The sequence below is a fragment of the Epinephelus fuscoguttatus genome, linkage group LG3, assembly GCF_011397635.1.
Source record: "Epinephelus fuscoguttatus linkage group LG3, E.fuscoguttatus.final_Chr_v1".
NCBI classification, from domain to species: domain Eukaryota; kingdom Metazoa; phylum Chordata; class Actinopteri; order Perciformes; family Serranidae; genus Epinephelus; species Epinephelus fuscoguttatus.
Genome location: NC_064754.1, coordinates 632647 through 659194, shown reverse-complemented (window position 1 = coordinate 659194; position 26548 = coordinate 632647). Strand labels below are relative to the sequence as shown.

The window sequence follows — 26548 nt, the reverse complement described above, 5'->3', positions numbered from 1 at the left end:
TTAATAAGATTATTCTTCTTTCTGTTCCCTTTCATTCAAAATATGGGAACTTTTGTGTTATTTTTATTTTAGTGTTTTTTTGTCAAATGAATAAATAAACTAAACTAACGTCATCAACTCATGCATTGAGTAACATTACAAGTTAACGTTCCACCTTAAAAGTTGCCGGCAGTCGGCCCAGTGAATGAAGTGATTTTTTTCTCTTTCATTTTATAGTTGTAGTTTACTGATGTATGAACAGAGGTTACATAAAACCAGAGTGAGCGTCCTCTACTGACCAATCAGACTGCAGGGTTTCTAGCTCCACCTTTTAGTACCAGATCTGTGTGCTAGGTACCCCAACAGAGGGGGGACCAAACATGGGGACGCTAAGGAACGCTTCTGTTGGGACCATCCACAACTTTCACTGTGGAGACAGAAACTATGAACTGAACTGAACTGAACTGAACTGAACTGAACTGAACCGCTCGGTGGAGACGAGGAGCTGACTCCTGTCAGTGTAAAGGAGTCCTGCTCCTTCTATAAAGTTACAGGATGATGTTTGTAATGGACTGTGCAGCCTGTAGAGGGCGCTAAGAGGAGCTTACACTCATGGTCTGTGTATTAAATATCTCCCTCTTTCTGTCTGTCTGTCTGTCTGTCTGTCTGTCTGTCTGTCTGTCAGTCTGGCGATCCATCCAGATAAGATCCAGGTGGCGACGGGTCAGGTGGGCAAAGACCCGTTCATCTGTATCTGGGACACGTACGGCATGCAGACCGTGTCCATCCTGAGGGACATCCACACACATGGAGTGGCCTGTTTGGCCTTCGACTCTGACGGACAGGTCAGAGCACGCCCCCTCATGATGATGATGTCACTGTGGAAGGGTCCATCTCAAAAGTGTTTTAGAAATGATCGAGAGAGCTTCTCAGATTATTTTTACAGACTTTATTTTTTTCTTTTTTGGTTTTAAAAGCTGCTTTTATTCCATCATGTTTTCATCCTTGAGCTGAAAATTAAAGTTGTGAGTTGAGTTGCCAACTACGTTTGTATGATATGACATGTGTACTGTGAACAGGGTCACCTGAGATTTGGGCAGACAAGCCGTCAGACCCTGAGAAGGATTATAAATGGACGAGGGGAAGTGTGTGTGTGTGTGTGTGTGTGTGTGTGTGTGTGTGTGTGTGTGTGTGTGTGTGTGTGTGTGTATGTGTGGTTGAAAATGCTAATCTTTAAGAATTAGCTGTCGCCCCGTATATCACAAAAATATCTGCACTCGGGGCCCCAGGATCCAGCTCAGAGGAACTCCAACACATGTACTGACTGAATGACCCGCCAGTCAGTCTGTAAGTGATAGCATCGTCCAATCCTGTGGTCTGAGTGTCTGTGGTGGGCGGAGCCTCACCCGTGGATCAAACTAAACAAACTAAATGACTCATTTGATGCTCACGTTTGTTTCTGGTCTGTGTTTTCATAGCGGCTGGTGTCGGTCGGTCTGGACGCCAAGAACACGCTGTGTGTTTGGGACTGGAGGAGAGGACGAGTCCTCGCCACGGCAACCGGACACTCAGACAGAGTACGGCTCTTAAGTCATTCACATCGACTCTGTTTGTTGCAGAAACACAAGAAACGACATTCAATAATCACTGACGTTTGTTCCTCACTGTTTTCATCTGTTTCCTCTGAGTCACCAGGGAACAGAGTCAGTCTGTCATTGGGAATTGAATTCTGGGAACTCTGGTAGGTCTGGTTTTGAAAGGCGTTGTAAGTTGTCTTTCTTGGTATTCTGCAGATCTTTGACGTGGCCTGGGATCCGTTTCAGTCCAGCCGTCTGGTCAGCTGTGGAGTCAAACACATCAAGGTGAGAGAGTTTGATCTTTCACCTCCTGCTGAGCTGACGTTTGGTCTAAAGATTGTTTCCTGTGTCCGACTGTTGAGTATCACACATGTACCGTCTCACTGGTTGTGTCTGTAGTTCTGGACGCTGTGTGGGAACGCTCTGACCCCGAAGCGAGGGATCTTTGGGAAGACGGGCGACCTGCAGACCATCCTGTGTGTTTCTGCAGCCAAAGATGAGCTGACCTACTCTGGAGCTCTGAACGGAGACGTTTATGTGTGGAGAGGAATCACTCTGATCCGGACCGTACAGGCTGCACACGGGGTACGTCGATCGACGATGACATCATGTGATCAGCTGGAGGTGCAGCTGCCTCTCCCCCACAGGGCTGTAGGCTCCATAGGAGTGTTAAAATGTGTTTGTCTTGTTGTGTTATTGGGAGCCAGAATAGAAGGAGTCATGGCTCAAAACCAGCCGCCACTGCCCGTCAACAAAAACAAAGACAACTATGGTTAAATGTGATAAGACCAAAGGACTGGACGGAGGCCATCATCAAAAATGCTCACATGTGCAGCGCACACTTCATATCAGGTTAGGGAAAAAGTATTTCCTGTTGTAGGGATGAATAAGGTTATGTGTATTAAGGGTTATCATGTCCACCTCATCAGAAACTGGGGAGGGATTAAGAGGAAGATTGGATTTCTCTGCAACGCTAACTTTTTAGCACATTAGCTAACGTTAGCTTCCATAGCAAAACAAACAAGTGTGGTCCTCCTTTGTAAGATTGGCTTCCTGTGACATCATCCATCCACTGAGTGAGAGCATACGGGTCGGCCAGTCTGGTCCCGTTGGTCAGTGTTTACTTATTCAAGTAACACTGGCGGTCCCGGAGAGTGAGTGACCTGACATGGTGCGTTGGTAAATTCAGTCTGACGCTCTACACTAAAATGAGAGCCCTGTTGGTGGAAGAAACGCAGCGTTATCAATCAATCAGTCAATCAATTTTATTTATAAAGCCCAATATCACAAATCACAATTTGCCTCACAGGGCTTTACAGCATACGACATCCCTCTGTCCTTAGGACCCTCACAGCTGATCAGGAAAAACTCCCCAAAAACCCTTTAACAGGGAATGTCTCTGTCTTTGACTCTGTCTCTGTCTTTGACTCTGTCTCTGTCTGTGGCTGCAGCGCTGCTGATGTTTATGTCACAGTGGAGATCAGTATTTCAGAATCTGTCCCTTCCAGACATGAAGGGCTGATGGGAAATGTTCTTTGTGTGTGACGTGTCGTTCAGGCGGGGATCTTCAGCATGCACGCCTGTGAGGAGGGATTTGCCACGGGAGGACGAGATGGCTGCATCAGACTGTGGGACGTTGACTTCAAACCCATCACAAAGATTGACCTGAGGGAGGCGGAGCAAGGATACAAAGGTGTGAACATCACGCTACGCAGAACCAGTATGAACCAATAGGAGTGGGGCCGTTAAAAAGAATCAGTCACAGGATCAACCTGTGGAATGTTTGACAAAGTCAGAATGTGGAGTTCACTTTGCAAATGATTAAAAATTAGGTGGTGAACATGTAAAACTGAGGTTTGATTATTAGATGACACCTTTGGTTATGTGTCGGTGCTGTCTGAGGCTCTGTCTGTACGTGTCCCGATATTTTCCTCGAAGTTTGGGCCTCTCGGCTACGCAAACTTTTTTAATTTTTTAAAACACCCTCTGGGGTGAAGATTTATCAAAACTCCAGTTACTGTTTATCTGTATTTAACATGCAGGACTATATTGTTGATGATGTAGCGGCTGCACGGCTCCATAAATCTGTGGATTACCGACTTTCAGTCATGGAAATACACAAGTCACAGCAGCAGCAGCACTGTCTGTGTGAACACATGTAAACGTTTGTCGTTTAGCGTTCAAGTGTAGACGGAGATATTTTGTACGAGGTCGTGTGGATGGAATTTTTATTTTTATAATGGAGGGAAAACTATCTGTTTACAAAAATATCTGGATGCGTACAGACAGGGCCTGAACCTGTTTGAGTCAGATGTGTTTCCTGTTTGAGTCAGGTGTGTTTCCTGTTTGAGTCAGATGTGTTTCCTGTTTGAGTCAGATGTGTTTCCTGTTTAAGTCAGGTGTGTTTCCTGTTTCAGGTCTGTCGATCCGCAGCGTTTGCTGGAAGGCAGACCGTATCCTAGCGGGTACGCAGGACAGCGAGATCTTCGAGGTCATGGTCCGAGACCGGGACAAACCTGTTCTGCTGATGCAGGGTCACAGCGAGGGCGAGCTGTGGGCGCTCGACCTTCACCCCAAACAACCGGTCGCTGTCACCGGGAGCGATGACCGCTCTGTCAGGTCAGTCTGACCCACTGTCGCCACCGCCAGGGCAGCTGATCAACTGACGTCCCCTCTCACCTGTCCGTCTGTCTGTCCTTCAGGCTGTGGAGTCTTCCTGACCACACTCTGTTGGCTCGCTGTAACATGGAGGAGTCCGTCCGAAGTGTCTCCTTCAACAACGACGGCTCTCAGCTTGCTCTGGGCATGAAGGATGGATCCTTCACCGTGCTGCGTGTCAGGTGATCTCACCTATGTGAGGCCGGAGGATGGCGATAGGGAACTACTCCATAAATGTTTGTTACTACTCCAAAAGGAAAGATCGTTTTCTAATTGACCAACCAAACAGCTTCTTTGGTTAGCGGGCAGGTCAGCCTGAGAGGTTAGCGACAGGAGCTAATCCATGAGGCTAATTTATCCCTTCATCTTGTTACCTGAGTTCAGGACCTGGAAGCCTCTGATTGGACCAACAGCATGAAAACTTACTGACGTTTGATCAGAATCTCATATTAACGTCATTTAAATTTATGAAGAACTTGAGGTAATTAATCTTTTTTCTTTTTTTTTTTCAGGGACATGACGGAAGTCGTGCACATCAAGGACAGGAAGGAGGTAATCCATGAGCTAAAATTTTCGCCGGATGGTTCCTTCCTGGCAGTGGGATCAAACGACGGGCTGGTGGATGTATATGCTGTCGCCCAGCGTTACAAGAAGGTGGGCGAGTGCAGCCGCTCCGCCTCCTTCATCACCCACCTGGACTGGTCGGTCGACAGCCGCTTCCTGCAGACCAATGATGGCGCCGGAGAGCGGCTCTTCTACAGGATGCCAGGTACACGCAAAGTGTTCACTCTGGCTTTATTCTCCCTGATCAACTGTACTTCAGGACGTCTAGTCCAGGGACTTACTTATCTCCCAGAATTCCCTGACCTTCTGACCCTGTGACCTCCTCCTGTGTCCTGCAGCAGGGAAGCAGGTTCCAAAAGAGGAGGCAAAGGGGATCCACTGGATGACGTGGACAGGAGTCATCGGGCCGGAGGTGAACGGCATCTGGCCCAAATACTCCAACATCACCAACGTGAACTCTGTGGACGCCAACTACAGCAGCGCCGTGCTGGTGACCGGAGACGACCTCGGCCTCGTCAAACTCTTTAGGTTCCCCTGCCTCAAGAAAGGTCAGTCAGAAACCTTTTCAGCCCCTTTTACCCCTTCTCCACCAGATCAGCTCCGATTCCTGTTTGGTTCAGGATTTATGGAACCTTGGTGCTACCAGCCTGCACTTCTACCAGTGTTTGGGTGGAACCGTTGTCATCAGGTATGCATCATGGACGGAGGGCGTTGCGCAAGTGATTCAGATTGTCACCTTGAATATCTTCGTGTGTTCAAAGAAGAAAGATAAAAATGAATGTTTCTTCTTTAAAAATGGTGACGCTTCCTGTGTACATCCTCAGAGAGGGACGCTGCGTCATGGTTTTACTTTTTATTTGTCTAAACTGTCAGAACCGTCAAAAACACAATTATATACTTTTTCTACATAAATGATAAAAACTCTTCGATGACACGATGAATTTTTTTTATATTTTCATCAGATATGCAGCAGTGACTGCTGGGTAATATGTATGCTGGTGATGTCCAATGTCAAGTCTCTATTTGTGCCATTACAACACATTCACGATAGCGTGCACTGGGGCCTGGCATAACTTCCCTACGCCCTGGCATTGTGGGATGCAGGGTGGGAGTAAACAGCAGCAGTCAAATGGTGGATCAGACCCTGAGCTTTACTTCTGTCATAGAAAGTGGTCTCTGGCACAACTTCACTGGTTCACAAGGTGCATGGAGAGTGAGGAAACACTAGACAATGTCAAAAGAGCTCCAGCAACACTTGTGGTATGAAAAACAACTTAATTGACTGAGCAGTTCAGTTCAGTTCAGTTCAGTTCATAGTTTCTGTCTCCACAGTGAAAGTTGTGGATGGTCCCAACAGAAGCGTTCCTTAGCGTCCCCATGTTTGGTCCCCCCTCTGTTGGGGTACCTAGCACACAGATCTGGTACTAAAAGGTGGAGCTAGAAACCCTGCAGTCTGATTGGTCAGTAGAGGACGCTCACTCTGGTTTTATGTAACCTCTGTTCATACATCAGTAAACTACAACTATAAAATGAAAGAGAAAAAAATCACTTCATTCACTGGGCCGACTGCCGGCAACTTTTAAGGTGGAACGTTAACTTGTAATGTTACTCAATGCATGAGTTGATGACGTGAATCCATCAGCACACCTTAAATTTCACTGTGACAACTTTGACCATCACTTTAGTTTTTATATGACACACACTTTTAGTAATGACTTTAAAAATATAGATTCATTTGGAGCGGATTATGTGAAGGTCATATATTCTAATCCTCACTTCCTGTGGGCTACAGCAACACTAAACCCCTGAGCTTGCCTGAGAAGGACTAAATGCACAAAGCTGCTATTTTGAAATATCCCATGGAGAGAGACTCTCACTGCAGCCTGTTCACTGAATCCTCCACAGGAAGTTCCTGCAAATGTTTCATAATAAAAGAGTTTTTATAAAATTAAGGGATCCTCTCAGCTGAAGTTATAAGGGTGTTGAGTTTGAAACAATGGCGCGATGCATTAACTTTATCAAGGCAAACATGAGCAGATAAAAACATATAAATAATTACAGAGGGAATAATAAATAAATGGTGTGTTGTGTTTGAGATGCAGCTGGTAGCCTCTGCAGCTGTGCTGAGTAAAGGCCCAGACACTGTCCGTGAGTTTGATTCCTTTATATCCTCCATTATGAAGAAAGAACATTCTTTGCTAGCTTGATGCTAATGGCAGTACTCAGCGGGTTGATAAAGTGCCTCTGCTGTTTCCTGTTTACTCTGTGTGCTAACGTCCCTACAGGAAATATCTAAAAGGCTGGGCTGTTGTTGTCCTACAGTTTCCACGGCAACAGATCGCTCTGTGTTCCTATTGGTCAAAGTGACAGCTGTGATGGGAGAAGAAAATCAAACATGCTAGACTTTCTGTGGGGACGTCGTGAGGCGTCTCAGACATGGCGTCGAACATCGTTAACTCTGACACACTACACCAGGTGGAACAATGGATTATCTTTTTTTAAAGATATTTTTTGGGGAGTTTTTACCTTTAATTGACAGGACAGCTAAACGTGAAGGGGGAGAGTGACATGCAGCAAAGGGCCTCAGGCTGTAGTCGAACCCGGGCTGCTGCAACAACAGTCTTATACACGGGGCGCCTGCTCTATCCACTAAGCCACCGACCGCGTGGATGAGTGTCTCCGCCCCGGGGGAGAACTTTAGAATACATCACCGATCTGTACTGTTAGAGTTTTATGAGTCTATAAAGTTAAATGCTTCCAGATGTCCAGAGCTGAAGCTCCAGTCTCTCCCGGAGGATCCTCAGTGTGTGTGTCACCAGAGGTCACCTGATACGATCACGAGACATTATGACTAGATTTTAAATGTTTTGCGATACACTGAGTATTACGATAACGTATTGTGATTTATTTCTGCTTCTCAACTGCGAACTGAGGAAAAACTTTGTCAACATCTGTTTCAGGGAGGGAGGTTATAATTTAAGAGAATTTAATTTCAAAAAACAGTGTGTGTGTACAACCAGGAAGAGTGTGTGTATGTCAGTGTGTGGAGCGGCTGCATGATGGGTCCGTTTAAAAAACTGTGCAGATATTTTTGGCAGATAAATCGAGGAGGACAGGTTGTGTTAACTCTCGGCTGTAGCTACACTGGGTTTATGACTTATTTATTGGACTGGGTTGTAAACGGGCCGCGGACAGTTTTATATTTGCTGTAAATACATTTGGGAATTTGTTGAAATAACAAATTAAGAGTAAAAAGAAGAGACGTAGTAACGGGGTGGGGACATGTAAGTTTGACCTTTTCCTTTTCAGACACTGTTATCTTTGTCCAATAAGATCAAGTTTTCCGTGCGTCCATCTCTTGAATCGAGTCGACTGAAAAAGCACCTGACTGAATTGTTCCAGTCGGTTTCCAAACGTTTATCTTAACATATTAATAACGGACATCTTGGCGTCTGTGTGTGGAAACAATATGGCCGCACAGAACGCGGTGACACTGGGCTGTATCCACGTTTGACCACCTCCTCTGTCTGAATCCGTAAACTCTCACCGTCTTCTTCCTCCACCAGGCGCCAAATTCAAGAAGTACATCGGTCACTCTGCCCATGTGACAAATGTTCGCTGGTCCAACGACCTGCAGTGGGTCGTCAGCACTGGTGGCGCCGACCACGCTGTTTTCCAGTGGAGGTTCCTGCCCGAAGGCGTCATGAACGGCGTCCTGGAGCCCCTCCTCCAAGGTAACGCCAAAATGTTCTGTTTCAGCATTTATACCAGGTCAGCATCCTGAACCACCTGTTGAACCGACGGAGCCCAAGTCAGAATCTAAACTCTTAAATCTCCTAAAACCTCTGTAAACACTGGATTACAATTTGTTATCCCTAAATCAGCAATCGTGAATTTCCATTTATGAGTCCCTTAAATCACAGTTGTTATCCCAAAACTGCTGTCTGAAAATTATCAATAAACATCTGGAAATTGTAAATTTTGATGAAATATTGCTCATCCCTTAAACACCTAAAACCTGCAGCACCATTTGTTATCCTGAAACGATCATCTTTAAACTCCCTCACCCCTAAACACACATTTTAGATCATCTTTATTTCAACATTTGTTATCCCTAACCCGCCACCTGTAAACATCTGTGTGTCATCATCAGTAAACAGTATCTCACCATGTGTTGTCATCGTTGCATCCATAAATCCTCGTCAACGTCATGTTCACTCTTAAACACCAATGTTATCCCTAAATCTCGACATTGCCATTGGTTATCCCTGAAGAGTGATCTGTCAGGACAAAGTGACTTCAGTTAAAAAACGTGCAGTTGTGTTTAGATATTACTAACAAGGTCATTTCCTGGTTGGTGTGTTCAGAGGGTTATGCCGATTCCAACAGTGGGGAGTCGGACTCGGACGTGTCCGACGTCCCGGAGCTCGACTCGGACATCGAACAGGAAGCTCAGACCAGCTACGAACGCCAGGTCTGTCTGTCTGTCTCTCACCTGTCCCTGTCTGTCTATCTGTCTGTCTGTCTCTCACCTGTCCCTGTCTGTCTATCTGTCTGTCTATCTGTCTGTCTGTCTCTCACCTGTCCCTGTCTGTCTGCAGGTGTATAAGGAGGACCTGCCTCAGCTGAGGAAGAAGCTGATTGGTTCCCTAAAGCGTCAGAAAGCTCCGGAGGAGGGGCTTCGCCTGCAGTTTGTTCACGGGTAGAGACGATCAGACTGATCAGATGTGTGCTGATGATGTCATCATGAATGTGAAGTCTGTGACACGTCAGTCCAACACGGACTCCTCCATCCTCTGTCCTCCATCCTCTGTCCTCTGTCCTTCATCCTCTGTCCTCTGTCCTTCATCCTCTGTCCTCTGTCCTTCATGCTCTGTCCTCCATCCTCTGTCCTCTGTCCTCCATCCTCTGTCCTCTGTCCTTCATGCTCTGTCCTCCATCCTTTGTCCTTCATCCTCCATCCTCTGTCCTTCGTCCTCCATCCTCTGTCCTCCATCCTCCATCCTCTGTCCTCCATCCTCTGTCCTTCATGCTCTGTCCTCCATCCTCTGTCCTCCATCCTCCATCCTCTGTCCTCTGTCCTCCATCCTCTGTCCTCCCTCCTCTGTCCTCTGTCCTCCATCCTCCATCCTCTGTCCTCCATCCCTGTCCTCTGTCCTCTGTCCTCCATCCTCTGTCCTCCATCCTCCATCCTCTGTCCTCCATCCTCTGTCCTTCATCCTCTGTCCTCCATCCTCTGTCCTCCCTCCTCTGTCCTCCATCCTCTGTCCTCCATCCTCTGTCCTCCCTCCTCTGTCCTCCATCCATCCTCTGTCCTCCATCCTCTGTCCTCCCTCCTCTGTCCTCCATCCTCTGTCCTCTGTCCTTCATCCTCTGTCTTCCATCCTCCATCCTCTGTCCTCCATCCTCTGTCCTCTGTCCTCCATCCTCCATCCTCTGTCCTTCATCCTCTGTCCTCCATCCTCTGTCCTCCATCCTCTGTCCTCTGTCCTTCATCCTCTGTCCTCCTACTGGCAGCTCTGGTGCTCTCTCTGTGTTTCTGTGTATGAGCTGACCTTTATTGTGGCGGTGTAACTTCCTGTCACCTGTGCAGGTATCGGGGCTTCGACTGTCGTAACAACTTGTTCTACAGTCAGACGGGGGAGGTGGTGTACCACGTGGCTGCCGTCGCCGTTGTCTACAACCGTCTGCAGCACAGTCAGAGGTTTTATCTCGGCCACGACGACGACATCCTCAGCCTCACCGTCCACCCGCTCAAAGACTATGTGGCCTCAGCTCAGGTACGGCCGGCCAATCAGAGGGTGGCATGTTTCGGTCAGTCTGACTGAGAGTGTTTCTGATTGGCTGTGTGTGTGTTCAGGTGGGCAGAGACCCGGCCGTCCACGTCTGGGACATCCAGACTCTGAAGTGTCTGTCTCTACTAAAGGGACACCACAGCAGAGGAGTGTGTGCTCTGGAGTTCACAGGTACACACACACTGCACACCGCACCATTTGGTGTCCCTCACTGCACACTACACTATTTGGTATCCCTTATTACAAAGTGTGTTATCTGGTGTCCCTTACAGCACCATTTTGTGTCCTTGACTGCACACCGTGCCATTTGGTTTCCCTCCCTATAACCTGTGCCATTTGGTGTCCCACATAGCACCAACTGGTGTCCCTAACTGCACACCACGCCATTTGGTATCTCTCTCTACAAGGTATTCCATTTGGTGTCCCTCACCCCATAGTGCACCATTTGGTGTCCCTCACTGCACCAGTTTGTATCCCTCAGTGCACACTGCGCCACATGGTGTTCCTCATGGCAGACTGTGCCATTTGGCATACCTCACTTCACACTGCACCATTTGGTATCCCTCCCCACACACTACAGCACATTTATGATTGATCTGTTAAAATGAATTTATTATTCACTTTCTACAAACACTGAATTACTATTTGTTATCCCTGACGTGCCACCTGTAAGCTGTTTAATTTTCAGAGTTTTAAAACACCATTTGTTATCCCGTCATCACTGATTGTGTTTATACAGGAGGACATCACAATTTTTGTGTATGAGGTTTTGTGAATGCACCTTCTCATGTCTCTCTGTCTCATGTCTGTCTGTCTCATGTCTCTCTGTCTCAGTGGACGGAAAGAGTTTGATCTCAGTGGGAATCGATGAATTTCACTCCATCGTCATCTGGGACTGGAAAAAAGGAGAGAGACTGGCCAAGGCCAGGTACACCTGTCCATCTGTCCACCTGTCCACCTGTCCATCTGCACAACTGTCTATCTGTCCACCTATGCACCTGTCCATCTGTCCACCTATGCACCTGTCCACCTGTCCATCTGCACAACTGTCTATCTGTCCACCTATGCACCTGTCCACCTGTCCATCTGCACACCTGTCTATCTGTCCACCTGTCCATCTATGCACCTGTCCATCTGCACACCTGTCTATCTGTCCACCTGTCCATCTGCACACCTGTCTATCTGTCCACCTGTCCATCTGCACACCTGTCTATCTGTCCACCTGTCCATCTGCACACCTGTCCACCTGTCCATCTGCACACCTGTCTATCTGTCCACCTGTGCACCTGTCCATCTGCACACCTGTCTATCTGTCCACCTGTCCATCTGCACACCTGTCCACCTGTCCATCTGCACACCTGTCTATCTGTCCACCTATGCACCTGTCCATCTGCACACCTGTCTATCTGTCCACCTGTGCACCTGTCCACCTGTCCACAGCTGACAGACGGACAGCAGACTGACCTTTGACCTGTCTCTGTCCCTTAGGGGTCATAAAGAGAAGATCTTCGTGGTGAGGAGTAACCCGTTCAGGACGGACAAACTGGTGACTGTCGGCATCAAACACATCAAGTTCTGGCAACATTCAGGTAAACTTGTCCTCACCTGAGCGCCCGTCCCTGAGTCTCAGTAAAACCTCTCAAACATAAACAGGAAGTACGACAACATGACAAAGACATGAAAACATCATCAAGTGTTAATGAGTTCATTCAGGATGAACACATGAATAATCAGAAGCTGCTGGGTTTATCAGTCGTCTGGTTTCTCTTCTGGTGAAGCTAAAGCTAAGCTAAGCTAAGCTAGCAGCGTCCCTCTGGTTCCAGTCTTTGTGCTTAGCTAGGCTAAACAAATGATAAATAATGATGTCATCAGGAGAAACGGATGAATCATTGACTGTCCCACCCTCCTCCTGCAGGTGGCGGTCTGACGTTCAAACGGGGGATTTTCGGTAACCTGGGGAAACAGGAGACGATGATGTCGGCGTGTTACGGTCGATCAGAGGACCTGGTCTTCTCTGGAGCCACCAACGGAGACGTTTACATCTGGAGAGACACGACGCTCATCAAGACCATCAAGGCCCACGACGGCCCTGTGTTCGCCATGTGCTCCCTGGACAAGGTAACACCTGGAACACCTGGACCAGGATGAGGAAGGAGATACTTATAGTCCTAAAATTCAGAAATGAGTTAGCATTTTAGCACTTCCTGTTCCCTCGTCTTGAAGTCAGAAACCTTTTCACACTTTGAGCCTCAAACTTTCGTCCGTTAACATTTTTCAGAACAGGTTTTATTTCCTGTGTTTTGCCTTTTGAGATGTTTGACGAAGAATCAGTGACACGGCTGAGACGAGACAGAGGGACAGGGCGCAGGATCGTTTCATAACTCAGACAGCTCAGTGTCAGCAGGTCAGATAGTCAGGTGATGATGATGATGGTGATGATGAAGAGGAGGATGTGGAGACAGAGAGGGAGGATAGCTCCGCCCCTTCATGCAGCCACAGTGCCAAATGTACAACAGGGAGGAAGTGTACATAAAAATGTACAAGAATCAAGTGAAATAGAATTGTATTCTTTTAACAAGATTAAAGTCGCAATTTTAGTTATAATATCAGAATATAATAATAATAATAATAATAATAATAATAATAATACTAATGATGATGATAATGTCATAGATCAGTTATTATATGAAACAAATACGTAGTCATTTATGGGATTAGTTGAAATATAAGAACAGAGAATATTCCACCATCATTTTGATCAAGTCATAAAATGAAACACAATATTAAATAAATAAATAAATATCCAGTTTAAATAAACAAGAAGACTTTTCATTTCACACTGACTGATTCCCACTTAGACTGGATCAATATATTATTGATTAGTTATTGGTTGTTGTTGAACGTCACACACAGACTCAAGTTTCAGGTTGATTATATGAGTTGATTTTCATTATTGGCAGCTCTGAACTTCCAACGGGATGTTGATGATTCGGGAGATGATCAGTGTGTCTGTTGTTTCCTGTGTTGCGTTCACTGTCCAGGGTTTCGTGACGGGGGGGAAGGACGGCATCGTGGAGCTGTGGGACGACATGTTTGAGAGATGTTTGAAGACGTACGCCATCAAGAGAGCCGCTCTGTCTCCGTCGTCCAAAGGTGTCACCGGAACGGCTCAAATCTGGCCTCACGTCTCGTCATCACAGAGCACAGACACGCAGATTGTTTTCACACGGCGTCTCTCTGTCTCCGTCTGTCCCCCAGGTCTGCTGCTGGAGGACAACCCGTCCATCAGAGCCATCACTCTGGGTCACGGTCACATCCTGCTGGGGACAAAGAACGGAGAAGTCCTGGAGATCGATAAGAGCGGCCCCATGACGCTTCTGGTTCAGGTCTCACTCACATCAGAGGAAACATGTCGTCATGTCAGAGTGATGTCAGCAGCGGCGTCACACTGATGGGCTGTGGTTTTTTTGTTTGTTTGTTTTTTTGCTGAGGCTGATGTATTTATTAGAGTCTTTGCAGTCGGAGCGCTGCATGTTCACACCACAAACGTCTGCAGGGCGACGAGACGATGAAGCGTCGGCCGTGAATTCTGCACCGAGCGCTGCATGTTTTGAGTTTGGGTGAAGGGGGGGCCACCAGGAAGACTCTAAAACTCAAACACACTGAGAGACAATAACCATGAAGCTAATCTTTACTAGCATTAAAAACAGAAACCTTCATCATTTTTGTCAGCTCCCTTTGAATTAAACAAAGTGACAGGAACTCAGTTCATGTTCGTTCTATCAGCCTGTTAATCACATCTCACGGGCAGTTTTATGTTTGTTAATCGTCCTGTGTTTAATGCCAGACACAGCGTCATACGGCGCCGCGTAGATCGTTAACGACGAGTGTCGTCCGCCATAATCCGTCGTTCCACCTGGTGTAGTGTGTCATAGTTAACAATGTTCGACGCCATGTCTGAGACGCCTCAGGACGTCCCCACAGAAAGTCTAGCATGTTTGATTTTCTTCTCCCGTCACTTTGACCAATAGGAACACAGAGCGATCTGTTGCCATGGAAACTGTAGGACAGCAACAGTCTGGGCCTTTACTCAGCACAGCTGCAGAGGCTACCAGCTGCATCTCAAACACAACACACCATTTATCATTCAGGTTTAGTTTAAACAAACTCAACACTTCCTGTTTCTGTTTCAAATTAAAAGCCCCTCATCATTTCAGCTGAGAGAATCCCTTCATTTTCTAAAGAGGCTTTTATTGTGAAACATTTGCAGGAACTTCCTGTGGAGGATTCAGTGGCCTGCACAGTTTACATGCGGTACTTCAAATGTAGCTCCGCCCACCTGGTGACAGTTTGTATGTCACTACGGTAACAGTTCAGCTGGAACATGAACACACACAGTGACTGAGATAATAATAACCGCTCCACAGACTGAAACACGTCGTGTTTTACATCTGTTCTGCTCTTTGTTTTTGTGAACGCACAGCTTCCTCTAAAGTTTAGTTTTTCCTGATTCTGGTGAACTCCAGTGTGAATGTTAAAGTTTGGGACGTGACCGCGACCTCGATGAGCTGCTGCAGCTCTTGAGCGACGCTTCACGCAGACGGCGGCGCTGTCCGGGGGCTGCTCGCTGCTGTCACTCATTTATTTCCACAATTATAAGCTGATAGGGAGCTGAGCAGCCGCTGCATCATCAGCAACACGGTCGTGATGATGTTTAACAATAAAAAGCTTTGTGTTAGCATCTCGCCGCGCCGCACTGCGTCACACCGACAGTGTGGCTGCTCTTATCTGTCAAAAAAAAAATACAAGAGGCACATGATGCACACGCTCTGCTCACGTAGGCACTGTGACCTGGGCCACATGGCCGCAGTGCCTACGTGAGCAGAGCGTGTGCGTCATTGTCACTTTGGCCCCGTGGCCCAAACCCCAAGCTCAGGATAAGCGGATGAAAATGGATGGACTTTTGGCGGCGCTGAGTAAAGCTTCCATTATCATGTAAGACGCACCGTGCCACGCCAAGCCGCGCCAGAGATGGACCTTCTCTGGAGTAGCTCCAAAAGTCGGGCCGCCCGTTCTCAAGCAGGTAGCGGTGACGTCTCGCCGACCGCAGCCCATAAGATCAAAAAGGATTAAAGGCTTATGGGAAGTAACGTGACCTCATTTCCTGTCTTAGTTACACACCTGCATTTAAAGTGACTCAGCTGAGCAGCGTCAGCTGATCGATCACATGATGTCTGTGCTGCATTCACTGACTGCCGGGTGTCCTTTATGTTGTGTTCAGGGTCACATGGAAGGGGAGGTTTGGGGTTTGGCGGCTCACCCTCTACTTCCTGTCTGTGCCACCGTCAGCGATGACAAAACTCTGAGGATCTGGGAGCTGTCGGCCAATCACCGCATGGTCGCCGTCCGCAAACTCAAGAAGGGTAAAAGTATCACACCTGTGTTACCTGTGTATGTGTGTGTGTGTGTGTGTGTGTGTGTGTGTGTGTGTGTGTGTGTGTGTGTGTTACGTGTGTGTGTGTGTGTGTGTGTGTGTGTGTGTGTTACGTGTGTGTTACCTGTGTGTGTGTGTGTGTGTTACCTGTGTGTGTGTTACATGTGTGTGTGTGTTACCTGTGCACTACAGGTGGGCGGTGCTGTGCCTTCTCACCTGATGGTAAAGCTCTGGCGGTCGGTCTGAACGACGGCAGCTTCCTGGTGGTGAACGCCGACACGCTGGAGGACATGGTGACCTTTCACCACCGCAGGGAGCTCATCTCGGACATCCGCTTCTCCCAAGGTGCCTGAACTCAGCACGCAGCTGTGATGCAGGGTGGAGATGATTGGTCGGTCTATGATGAATCACAGCTGTGTGTTTGTTTCAGACGCGGGGAAGTACCTGGCTGTGGCGTCCCACGATTCCTTTGTGGACATCTACAACGTCCTGACCAGTAAGAGAGTCGGCATCTGTAAAGGAGCTGGCAGCTACATCACACACATCGACTGGGACTCCAGAGGTGAACACACTCACCTGTGCTGATGCTACGCTAACGTGCTAACTGATTACCCATAAAAACCAGAGTGTGTCTCCGTGCAGGTAAACTGCTGCAGGTGAACACTGGAGCTAAAGAGCAGCTGTTCTTTGAGGCTCCGCGAGGACGCAAACAGAACATCAGTGTGGCCGAGGTCAGTCTGTGTCCGAGTTCTCGTCATCAGGTTCTGTCTGTTCCTGCAGATCAACACCTTTGTTTGTTTGTTTGTTTGTTTGTTTGCAGTTTGAGAAGCTGGACTGGGCAAGCTGGACGTCTGTTCTGGGTCCCACCTGTGAGGGAATATGGCCGACGCTCAGCTTCGTTAACGCTGCCTCGCTCACCAAAGATCGCAAACTGCTCGCCACTGGAGACGACTTCGGCTTCCTCAAACTGTTCAGCTTCCCATCCAGGGTGAGACGCACCACTGTGTCGGGGAGACGTGGATGTGAAAACTGCGGTTTGATCCTTTTGGGGGGGGGGGGGGGGCTTCAGTGACATCACAGCGTCTCTTCATGACGTCTTCTCATGCTGACCTTTGTCCGTCCTCAGGGCCAGTTTGCCAAGTTTAAGAAGTACGTTGGTCACAGCACCAACGTGACAAACGTCCGCTGGTCCAATGACGACTCCATGCTGCTGTCAGTGGGCGGGGCCGACACCGCGCTGATGATCTGGACCAGAGAGCCACCGGGTCACAAAGAGAGTAGAGCTGTGGACAGCGAGGAGTCAGACGACGACACGGAGGAGGACGGAGGTAACAAAACCACACAGACTGTATCGCTGAAGATTCTCAGTCTTCCAGGTCATGGTGTTCATGAGTACTGTACGCTCCTCCTCTGGCGCCACTGCACGTTTTCACCGTCTTCTGGACCGCTTGTAGCATATTGTAATGACATCATCGCAAGTGGACAACATGATGGCGCAAAAGACAGAAGCCTTAAAGGGATAGTGCACCCAAAAATGTAAATTCAGCCATTATCTACTCACCCATATGCTGAGGGAGGCTCAGGTGAAGTTTTAGAGTCCTCACATCACTTGCAGAGATCCAAGGGGAGAGGAGGTAGCAACACAACTCCACCTAATGGAGGCTGACGGCGCCCCAGATTCAAACGTCCAAAAACACATCATTGAAACCACAAAATATCTCCATACTGCTCGTCCGTAGTGATCCAAGTGTCCTGAAGTCCCGACATAAAAAGTTGTTTGGAAAAACCTCATTTGAACTCTGTTTTTAGCCTCATTGTAGCCTGTAGCTCTGACTGCCTCTCTGGGCAGTCAGAGCTACAGGCTACAATGACGAGACGAAACCATTTGAGAACGTCACACAGAAAAATGTCAGCGGTGTGAACTGGCCGGTCTGAGCTGGACTCAAGCCGGCTGATGGTGTCACCTGACACTCAGCCGGTCAAATGGCCGGCGGCTGGTTTTAAAACACGTCACCTGTTTCAACAGCCAATCAGCTTGTAGTGAAGTCAGCTGGTCAAGTCACAATGACCACAGACGGCATGCTGGCTTGCTGCAGCAGGTGCTCCGTCCCCACAGAGCCCTCTGTTTCTGACTTGTGTCGGTTGTTGTGTTTTCAGGGTACGACAGCGACGTGGCACGGGAGAAGGTGGTGGACTACATCACCAAGATCTACTCTGCCAGCATCAGGAACATGACAGGAACCAGACCTCACCTGCAGCACAAAGAGCTTCCTGTGGAGGAGAGGTGATCACACCCATACATACATACCCGCACACACACATACACACACACACATGCACACACACACGGACACACAGTGTTTCTGTATCTGAACTGTTCCTGAATCTGTTTCCTGTACAGGCCTCCAGTAAGTCGAGCTGCACCGCTGCCCGACAAACTGCTGAAGAACAACGTGACCAAGAAGAAGAAGGTGGTGGAGGTCAGTACGAGACTCGTTAACACCGCTGACATGTGACTTCACTTCAAGCGGCTGATGGTGTCTTGTTTTTCAGGAGCTGGTGCTGGAGCACGTCTTTGGCTACAGAGGCTTCGACTGTCGCAACAACCTGCATTACCTCAACGACGGTGCTGACATCATCTTCCACACTGCTGCCGCCGTGGTCATCCAGAACCTGTCCGCCGGTCAGTTCAGCTCTCACACCGAGCTAATGATGTTTAACCACAGCACTGAGACTGCTCTTGTTAAGGTCTTCAGTGACATCTACTTAAACACAGACAGGGGCAGAATTTCAGTTTTAGTGTTACTGGATCTTAGTGCAGCATTCAACACAGTCGACCACACCATATTACTAGACTGACTGAAAAACTGGGTGTGACTTTCCAAAACAGTACTAAACTGGTTTGAATCCTACGTAAAGGACAGAGACTACTTTGTGTCTATAGGTAATTACACATCTGAGGATGGAGTTCCCCAAGGCTCCATTCTGGGGCCTCTTCTGTTCAACATCTACATGCTCCCACTGGCTCAAAGATATCTTCCCATAATTATGCAGACGACACACAGATCTACATAACCATATTACCAGGGGAGTATGGTCCAGTACAAGCATTGAGTAAATGCATCGAACAAATCAGTGATTGGATGTGCCAGAATTATCTTCAACTGAACAAAGATAAAACTGAAGTAATTGTTTTTGGAGCCAAAGAAGAAGAACGATTAAAAGTCAGCGCTCAGCTTCAATCTGTAATGTGTTAAAAAGCACAAACCAAGCCAGAAATCTTGGTGTAGTCATGGACTCAGACCTGAATTTCAACAGCCACATTAAGATAGTCACAAAATCAGCCAACTATCACCTGAAGAAGGGTTAAAGGACTGATGTCTCAGCAGGATTTGGAAAAACTTGTCCATGCATTTATCTTTAGTAGACTTGACTACTGTAACGGTGTCTTCACATGTCTCCCTAAAAAATCAGCTGCAGTTGATTCAGAGCGCTGCTGCTCGAGTCCTCACTAACACCAAGAAAGTGAATCATATCACTCCAGTTCTCAGGTCTTTACACTGGCTTCCTGTCTGTCAAAGAATTGACTTTAAAATACTGTTGTTGGTTTATAAAGCACTGAAGGTTTAGGGCCAAAATATATTTCTGATCTGCTGCAAGGTTATGAACCATCCAGACCTCTCAGGTCGTCTGGGACAGGTCTGCTCTCTGTCCCCAGAGTCAAAACCAAACATGGAGAAGCAGCATTTAGTTTTTATGCTCCACATATCTGGAACAAACTCCCAGAAAACTGCAGGTCTGCTGCAACTCTCAGTTCTTTTAAATCAGAGCTGAAGACTTTTATGTTTGCCGCTGCCTATTACTAAATCAAACTTGAGGCTTCTGATTGAACTGATTATTATCTCACACTGTGCTGCAACTTATTCTGTTTTAGCTTTTTGATTTCTAACTAAACTCTTTTTGAGTTTTTGAGTATTTAATGTCTTTTTATGTTGCCTTTATTGCTTTTACTTGATGTATGTTTTATGTAAAGCACTTTGAATTGCCTGGTTGCTGAAATGTGCTCGACAAATAAACTTGCCTTGCCTAAAGGTTGTTGTTGATGATGATATCCACTTCCTGCCTACTGTCCTGACAGGAACCCAGAGTTTCTACCTGGAACACACTGACGACATCCTCTGTCTGACCGTCAACCAACACCCAAAATACCAAAACATCATCGCTACGGGACAAATCGGTGAGTGTCCACTCAGCTGACGTGTCTGAGGTGAAATCAAACTGCTCCCACTCGCTTCTTCAACTCAGAGACAGACAGACGCCACATTGACTGTGTCAGGCCCCTGCAGTGATGCGTCAACATGGTGGCCATATTGAAGAGAGCAACACTGGCCTGTAAACAATCAGCGTAAACAGGAGCTGCAGTCTTTCTTTATAAAATCACTAAAACGTTTATATTTCTCAACTGATGTCTGTGGGTCGTTTTTATATTGATGGATTTATGACCTATGATCTTTTTGATGGGGGGCCGTATTAAATACGTCTGCTTCTCACATCATATGGGTTGCTAATACCAACACAAATCACTTACAAATGAGACAAATGCAACTGTTCCATCTTTGACTGAAACACTATTTAACCGTCCTTGCTCCTAAAGCAGCCGCACTCGCCGTCGAGCTACGTCTGCGGCAGGAAATGTCTGCTGTCAGATAACCGTTTGTTTGTTTACTGTTTACTGTCTGTTTATGAAAACGCATCAGTTCCACCTGCGTAGTTCCTGTTTGGTACATGTCTAAAAACTAGTTCGACCATTGTGAGGGGAACAGAAAAAATACAAAGTGAGCGTGCTTCATTAACCAACATTCTGTTTTGAATTGGTCCCCTGGCCGGACTTTGGACATGCCTGATCTACGTAAAGTAGAAATAAAGTTTTGTCTCCAGTTTATTATAATCTGGATATTCAGTCTGTAATGACTGCTGGACGCTCAGTAGAGGAGTGTGTGTCACATTGACATCAACTGAACAAGACAGACAACTTTTCTACTTGTTAGCATGCTAGCTAGCTAACGCTGTAAGCTGATGACCTCCTGGATCAGAAGAGAATACAGTAACTGTCAGCACTGATCATTTTACAGAGGACACCACAAGAAAACATGTTCTTAGTTTAGATGATCAAACAGATGATGGATCATAGACTTTTGTTTCTGGCTGTCAGTGATCAGCTTTAGCTAATGTAGCTAGCGTGCTAATGTTAGCGAGCCTTTATTTTCCCAGGATGGAGCCTGGGTGCAGACAGGAACCGATCTAAAGTCATGTCATGTAACATAAACTAAGAACATGTTTTCTTGTGGTGTCCTCTGTAAAATGATCAGTGCTGACAGTTACTGTATTCTGTTCTGATCCAGGAGGTCATCGGCTCACAGCGTTAGCTAGCTAGCATGCTAACAAGTAGAAAAGTTGTCATGTCCATATTAAATTATATTCTATGTGGACGTCTCCATAAGTATTAACCATGTAAAATGAGACAAATTCATGTTTAATAAATGTGAGTTTATATAATTCCTCATGATGATGTGGCTGGCGTCACTTTGCTGCCATGGATTATTTAACTGGGCACAGGCTAACAAAGAGACTTAAAACAGCAACAAAGAGACTTAAAACAGCAACAAAGAGACATGAAATGAATAAAAGCCGCATCATTTTTAGTGTTTTTGCGTCTCTTTCTGTCCTCAGCCCTTTATGTACGAGGGGTCGGGGGCCTGTCTTACTCGTGTTCAGGGGTCCTTCGTTTAGTAATCTGTCCACAGCCATATTTTCTTCAGCGTTATCATCTCATATCGGCGCTCAGACAGCTAACGTGCTAACACAAACGCAGTAGATGTTACTCTCTGAGGAAAAGATGATCGGATTGATCACCTGTGATGACCTCACCTGCAGAGAGTCAGGTCTTTATTATCTGCTGTATATTGGATGTTTTCTCTCCTGCTCCTGTTTCAGTTTCTCTGCTGTTACTTGAGGCTGAAACATTACTTCAGTCTCAGCAGAGAAACAAACAGACCTCAGACTTTATGTATCGACACAGAGACACAGTTGCTGTATTGATCTGCGTGTTGTTCTCATGCATGACCCGTCTGCTTTTTGCCCATTGCACTTCTTTTCTTTTCCACTGCTTCCTCATTGTCACCGCCTCACCTCATCACCAGGTGACATCACTGACCTGCCAGGTAAGTCTCTGCTCACCTTTCTGCCGTCACTCATCACTGATCATCCACACACATGATTCTGTTCACATTCATGCTGAGAACTCAGTGTTTAACGTGTTGGTGTCGTTGGCTGTCGTCGGTGCGTAGAGGCTGAAGTGTCTGGTGAGTATCAGCAGTCAGGATCCTGTTCAGGTCTGCTTTCTCTGTCTGTAGCTCCGCCCCCAACCTGTCAGAGACCATGTCTACACTCATGTGGGTACAGATGAAAACACAGCTTCTAATCAGCAGTCCATTCACGCTGAACCAAAAAAAAAATGACAGTTTAACGTCGATTTGCTGTCTGTGTCAACTCTCTTCTTCATCTGGCCAAATCAGCGGCGCTCATGAGCATCAGCATCATCAGAAATACTTTATTGATCCCCGAGGGGAAATTATTTATTTATTATTATTTATCATCTCGTGTGTGTGAGTAGAATTCATAGAATATTTCAAGAATCCGTGTGAATCTCAGGATTTTTTATTCATAGTTTTACAGCAGTTTGTTTTGTGATGGTTGTTTTTGTGAAAACAGTTTTCTTTCTTTCTTTGACATGACCTTTGGTTTTAACCATCACAACATATTGATGGAGTGTTTGTGGAGGATTTGCTTATTCCCAGATGGTGGTGCTGATGAATCGTTTTGTCTTACAAAAAGAACATCTTGGCTCAGTGTCCTCTTACTAGCTTTTTGCAGGTGTAAAATATGTCCCACACTCTTCATATGAAAGCGTTTGATCAGTAATCGTGGAAATGTCGGAGATGAAGTTGAAAGCTCTGGAACAAACTTCCACTTGGACCTGTAGTTAAGAATATTTTGTCAAAAAAGCATCCTTTGGAGGAAGATGAAGAAGAGATTCAGGGCCCTATTTAGATGGTCTAAAGCAGACGGCGGACGGCGCATAATCCATGTCGCAAGTGTCGTTGCTATTTAGATGCAGGCGCAGTTGTCATTTTCACGTCCTGCGCCCTCGTCGTCTAACTAGCAAATGAACTTGCGCTTCTCCAGGTGTGTTGGTCTAAAAATGAGGAGTGGTCAGGCGCAGTCATGGCGTGTTGCTAGTTAGATGACGTAAAAAGCAAATGCGCCAGTGACCAACAAAAACCTGGTCTAAAGTCAACGGCGCAGTATTTCACTGTTAAACAAGTTAGTAATATGCGTCTCTAGGCGGGTGCACAACGCGCGTGCACTCTGCTCAGACACAGACGGAGCAGCCACACATATGCAAAAGATAAATAAAAATATGATTACAGTGTGAAAGGTTATTATTGTGCACATTAAAATATTTGTCAGAAACACGTCTTAATGGTCAGTCATTAATCAGAATGATCTAATCACAGTAATAATGATCATCATAATTTGTAATGATGACAAATGAAATTGTGAAATATTCTGACCAATCAATCATTTTTTTGATTGAAAGCCAAAGCCCACACATTGCCTTTATTTTTTATACTAGGCAACATTATATTATATTATTATGTATTACATATGGATATTATATTGTTATTGTTATCTGAGTGTAGAGAGGACACACATGCAAATAAGAGGCAGAACACAGCTCTAGGAAACATGTGAAAACAATTAACAAATGTGGGTGGGGGAGAAAACGCTGAATAGGTCCTAGCTGTAGGATCAGCACCTTGGGGAGCTCCGCGGCAGTCCTGACAGCTGTGCTCTGTTACATGATGAAAACAGGTTTGAATAATATTCCACAGATATTTAGTAAGATCTTTCTTGTATTAGTGATCCCACGCCTGCTTTACCTCGGGGAGCTTGGGTGCTTGTCTGCTGTCCCCATAGATCTGATTCTGACGGGCCTGCACCTCCCTCATGAGGAGATTCGTCTCCTCAGCTGTAAAACACTCACTCTTTCCAGTTGGTAGGTCCGCCATCTAACTAGCTCTCCGCCGTGCGCTCCAATCGCGCCTCTTTTAAAGGGAATGAGAGGTGACACTCTGATTGGCTTATTGAATGATACGCCCAAAACACACCCATGACTAATTCACAGAGTAAGTCCGACCCTTTTAGACTCTCCGCCATGGCGCACAGTCTGAAAACGCGCTGTCTAACTAGCAAGTGACTGGGACACGCCCATGTGCCGCACGCTTCGCGTTTTAGACCATCTAAATAGGGCCCTCAATGTTTTTTCTGCTGTTTCCGTGCTACAGTGTGGACACAGAATGTAGAGAACTATCTGAAAACATTAGTGTGGATGGAAAAGCTTTTGTAAACAGTGTTTTCAAATGTCTCCATGTTACTGTGAGCATGGCCAGAGAGAAACTAAAGCAAGTTGGACAAAGAACAAAGCCTTGCTTAGCGCCTCTTATCAGCATGTTAAACTAGCTGAGCTAGCCTGTGTTGTTCCTGTGTGTGGTGTGTGTACTGTTTGTGGTAAGACTGTGATTCAGAGACTGCTTTTGTACTTGAGTTCCTGTGGAAGCGCCACCTGGATCAGTTGTATTGCTGCAGAGGATTTCAGGGTGTGAACGTCTCACATGACTGTTTTTAAAGAGCTTGCCAGAATGCAGTGATGTTGTTTTATTAACCCTCTACAGCCATGATCACATGAAGCTCTGTCCGACAGATAGAGCAGGACGTCTACTGGACAGATTTTTTTTTTAATTTACCGTAGATGTTCGTGGACAGGACGAATCCTAACAATGCATAATTTATAAACTAAACATTTTCACCAAATTCTTTACAGAGAAAATATCATAAAACTTCAATTAAACGTCCCATCTATTTTATAAGCCAGGTGTGGCTACACATTTAGACAAATAGAGGCCTGGTCTGGTTGCCTAGCAGTTCCTTTTTTGTAGAAGTTGTTTGGATGTATAAAATCAGGTTGTTGGCTTCCTCAGATTATATGTCTGTTCCAGGATTACGCTGTAAATTCTTCATCTTCCTTCAGTCTGTAAGGGTCCTCACATCAAAAGAACCAAAAGGGTTTTTCATTAAAATGAATCCAAGTTGTGAGGATTGTTTTAACAGGACAGAGTGGCGTTATGTCGGTGCGTCAGTGTCATAATCCTCGACTACCATAACTCTCTCTGTCTGATGCTCTGTCTGTCGGAGCTAGATCAAATGAGTTATTCACACTTGATATGTTATCTGAAGACTTGTTTTTATCCAGTAATATTCATACTGGTTTGAAGAAATAATTTATTGTATTTTCTGATCTTTGCTGAGCAACAGTTTTGTGTGAAAGGAATTAAAGGCCTGTCTCAAATACAGGCCTGTTGAGTTCAGGGATTTTAGCTAATAATAGCCCGGGTCTATTAATTTAAGTTTTAAAGTAAATATAGAATTAAGTTATATTGATTTAGGGGACTCAAAAGCAGTTTTCAAAAAAGTGTTGATAGATGACAAGACGAGCCAGGGATAAACCGTCCTGGGAGCTGCAATCAAAAGGTTCAATCACATTTTAAGGAGAAGCTGATCAGATAAATCAGATGATGTCGAATAGGGATTAAGGAGATCAGAGATTGGAGCTGTTGCCGGTCCATGCAGTTCTTTCAAAACAAATAAAAGAATCTTAAAATCAGTTCTTTAAGAGCTGATATCCCAACAGAGACTTTAAAGCAAAATCGAGCATGATTTGCAAGTTTGTCGCTTGTATACAGACATTTTGAGGCCAGAGACAATTGGTTGAATCAGGATGTTTCAGCTATCCAGCATTTAACGCCCATGAGACAGCATAAATGAGACTGAAGACTAACTTTACATGGATTTAATAAGAAATACAGCTGTGTGTCATCAGTATAGAAATGTTGTGGGATGTTGTATTTTATAGAAACAGATGCAAGCAGAAGCAGCTTTAGAAGGTTGCAGAGAACAGTAGCAGCGGTGTGAACTGGTCTGTCCCAGCTGGATTCAAGTCGTCTGATGGTGTCACCTGTGGCTCAGCTGGTCAAATCTCCGGCAGCGGGTTTTAGAACGTAAAGCACATCATCTGTTTCAACAGCCAATCAGCTTGTAGCAAAGTCAACAGGCCTAGTGATTCACAACTTGTCAGCTGGCAATGTAATGCAGCATTTTCTGACAACAGCCATCGGTCCCGTCTGACCCCGAGTCCATCTCATTTACATCCCTGCAACTGATGACACGGCTGTCAGTCTCCGTCCTCACGGTGTGCCGGTGTCAGACGGTGGGTCGCTGCTGCTGCTGCTGGCTGTATGTGCTTATGCCCCGCCCACACACACATTCTCACTGACTGATGAATTGGCGCTGGTTATTTATATTATTGTGGCGTATTGATTATGAATACAGTCCATCTGATGCTGGTTTTGTTTCATCACTGT

At 46.1% G+C, this 26548-nt stretch overlaps 1 protein-coding gene across 2 annotated transcripts in view; it reads left to right on the top strand.

The window, feature by feature from the left end:
• Positions 1 to 26548, top strand: part of LOC125885754 (echinoderm microtubule-associated protein-like 6) — a 52983-nt gene that overhangs the window by 13466 nt on the left and 12969 nt on the right. Inside the window, exons 3-32 of one of the 2 annotated variants that reach the window (XM_049571513.1) lie at positions 665 to 824; positions 1458 to 1556; positions 1773 to 1841; positions 1956 to 2141; positions 3114 to 3249; positions 3974 to 4175; positions 4259 to 4396; positions 4727 to 4983; positions 5117 to 5326; positions 8345 to 8512; positions 9146 to 9252; positions 9380 to 9480; positions 10372 to 10558; positions 10639 to 10744; positions 11408 to 11501; positions 12062 to 12162; positions 12489 to 12691; positions 13615 to 13726; positions 13832 to 13959; positions 15855 to 15996; positions 16200 to 16352; positions 16438 to 16569; positions 16650 to 16738; positions 16828 to 16995; positions 17134 to 17335; positions 18165 to 18291; positions 18409 to 18487; positions 18561 to 18690; positions 20146 to 20244; positions 22208 to 22228. In XM_049571513.1, coding sequence (XP_049427470.1) covers positions 665 to 824; positions 1458 to 1556; positions 1773 to 1841; positions 1956 to 2141; positions 3114 to 3249; positions 3974 to 4175; positions 4259 to 4396; positions 4727 to 4983; positions 5117 to 5326; positions 8345 to 8512; positions 9146 to 9252; positions 9380 to 9480; positions 10372 to 10558; positions 10639 to 10744; positions 11408 to 11501; positions 12062 to 12162; positions 12489 to 12691; positions 13615 to 13726; positions 13832 to 13959; positions 15855 to 15996; positions 16200 to 16352; positions 16438 to 16569; positions 16650 to 16738; positions 16828 to 16995; positions 17134 to 17335; positions 18165 to 18291; positions 18409 to 18487; positions 18561 to 18690; positions 20146 to 20244; positions 22208 to 22228 — 4106 coding nt within the window. The remainder of the gene's footprint in view (positions 1 to 664; positions 825 to 1457; positions 1557 to 1772; positions 1842 to 1955; positions 2142 to 3113; positions 3250 to 3973; positions 4176 to 4258; positions 4397 to 4726; positions 4984 to 5116; positions 5327 to 8344; positions 8513 to 9145; positions 9253 to 9379; positions 9481 to 10371; positions 10559 to 10638; positions 10745 to 11407; positions 11502 to 12061; positions 12163 to 12488; positions 12692 to 13614; positions 13727 to 13831; positions 13960 to 15854; positions 15997 to 16199; positions 16353 to 16437; positions 16570 to 16649; positions 16739 to 16827; positions 16996 to 17133; positions 17336 to 18164; positions 18292 to 18408; positions 18488 to 18560; positions 18691 to 20145; positions 20245 to 22207; positions 22229 to 26548) is intronic. The other variant, XM_049571515.1, reaches the window with a different exon arrangement.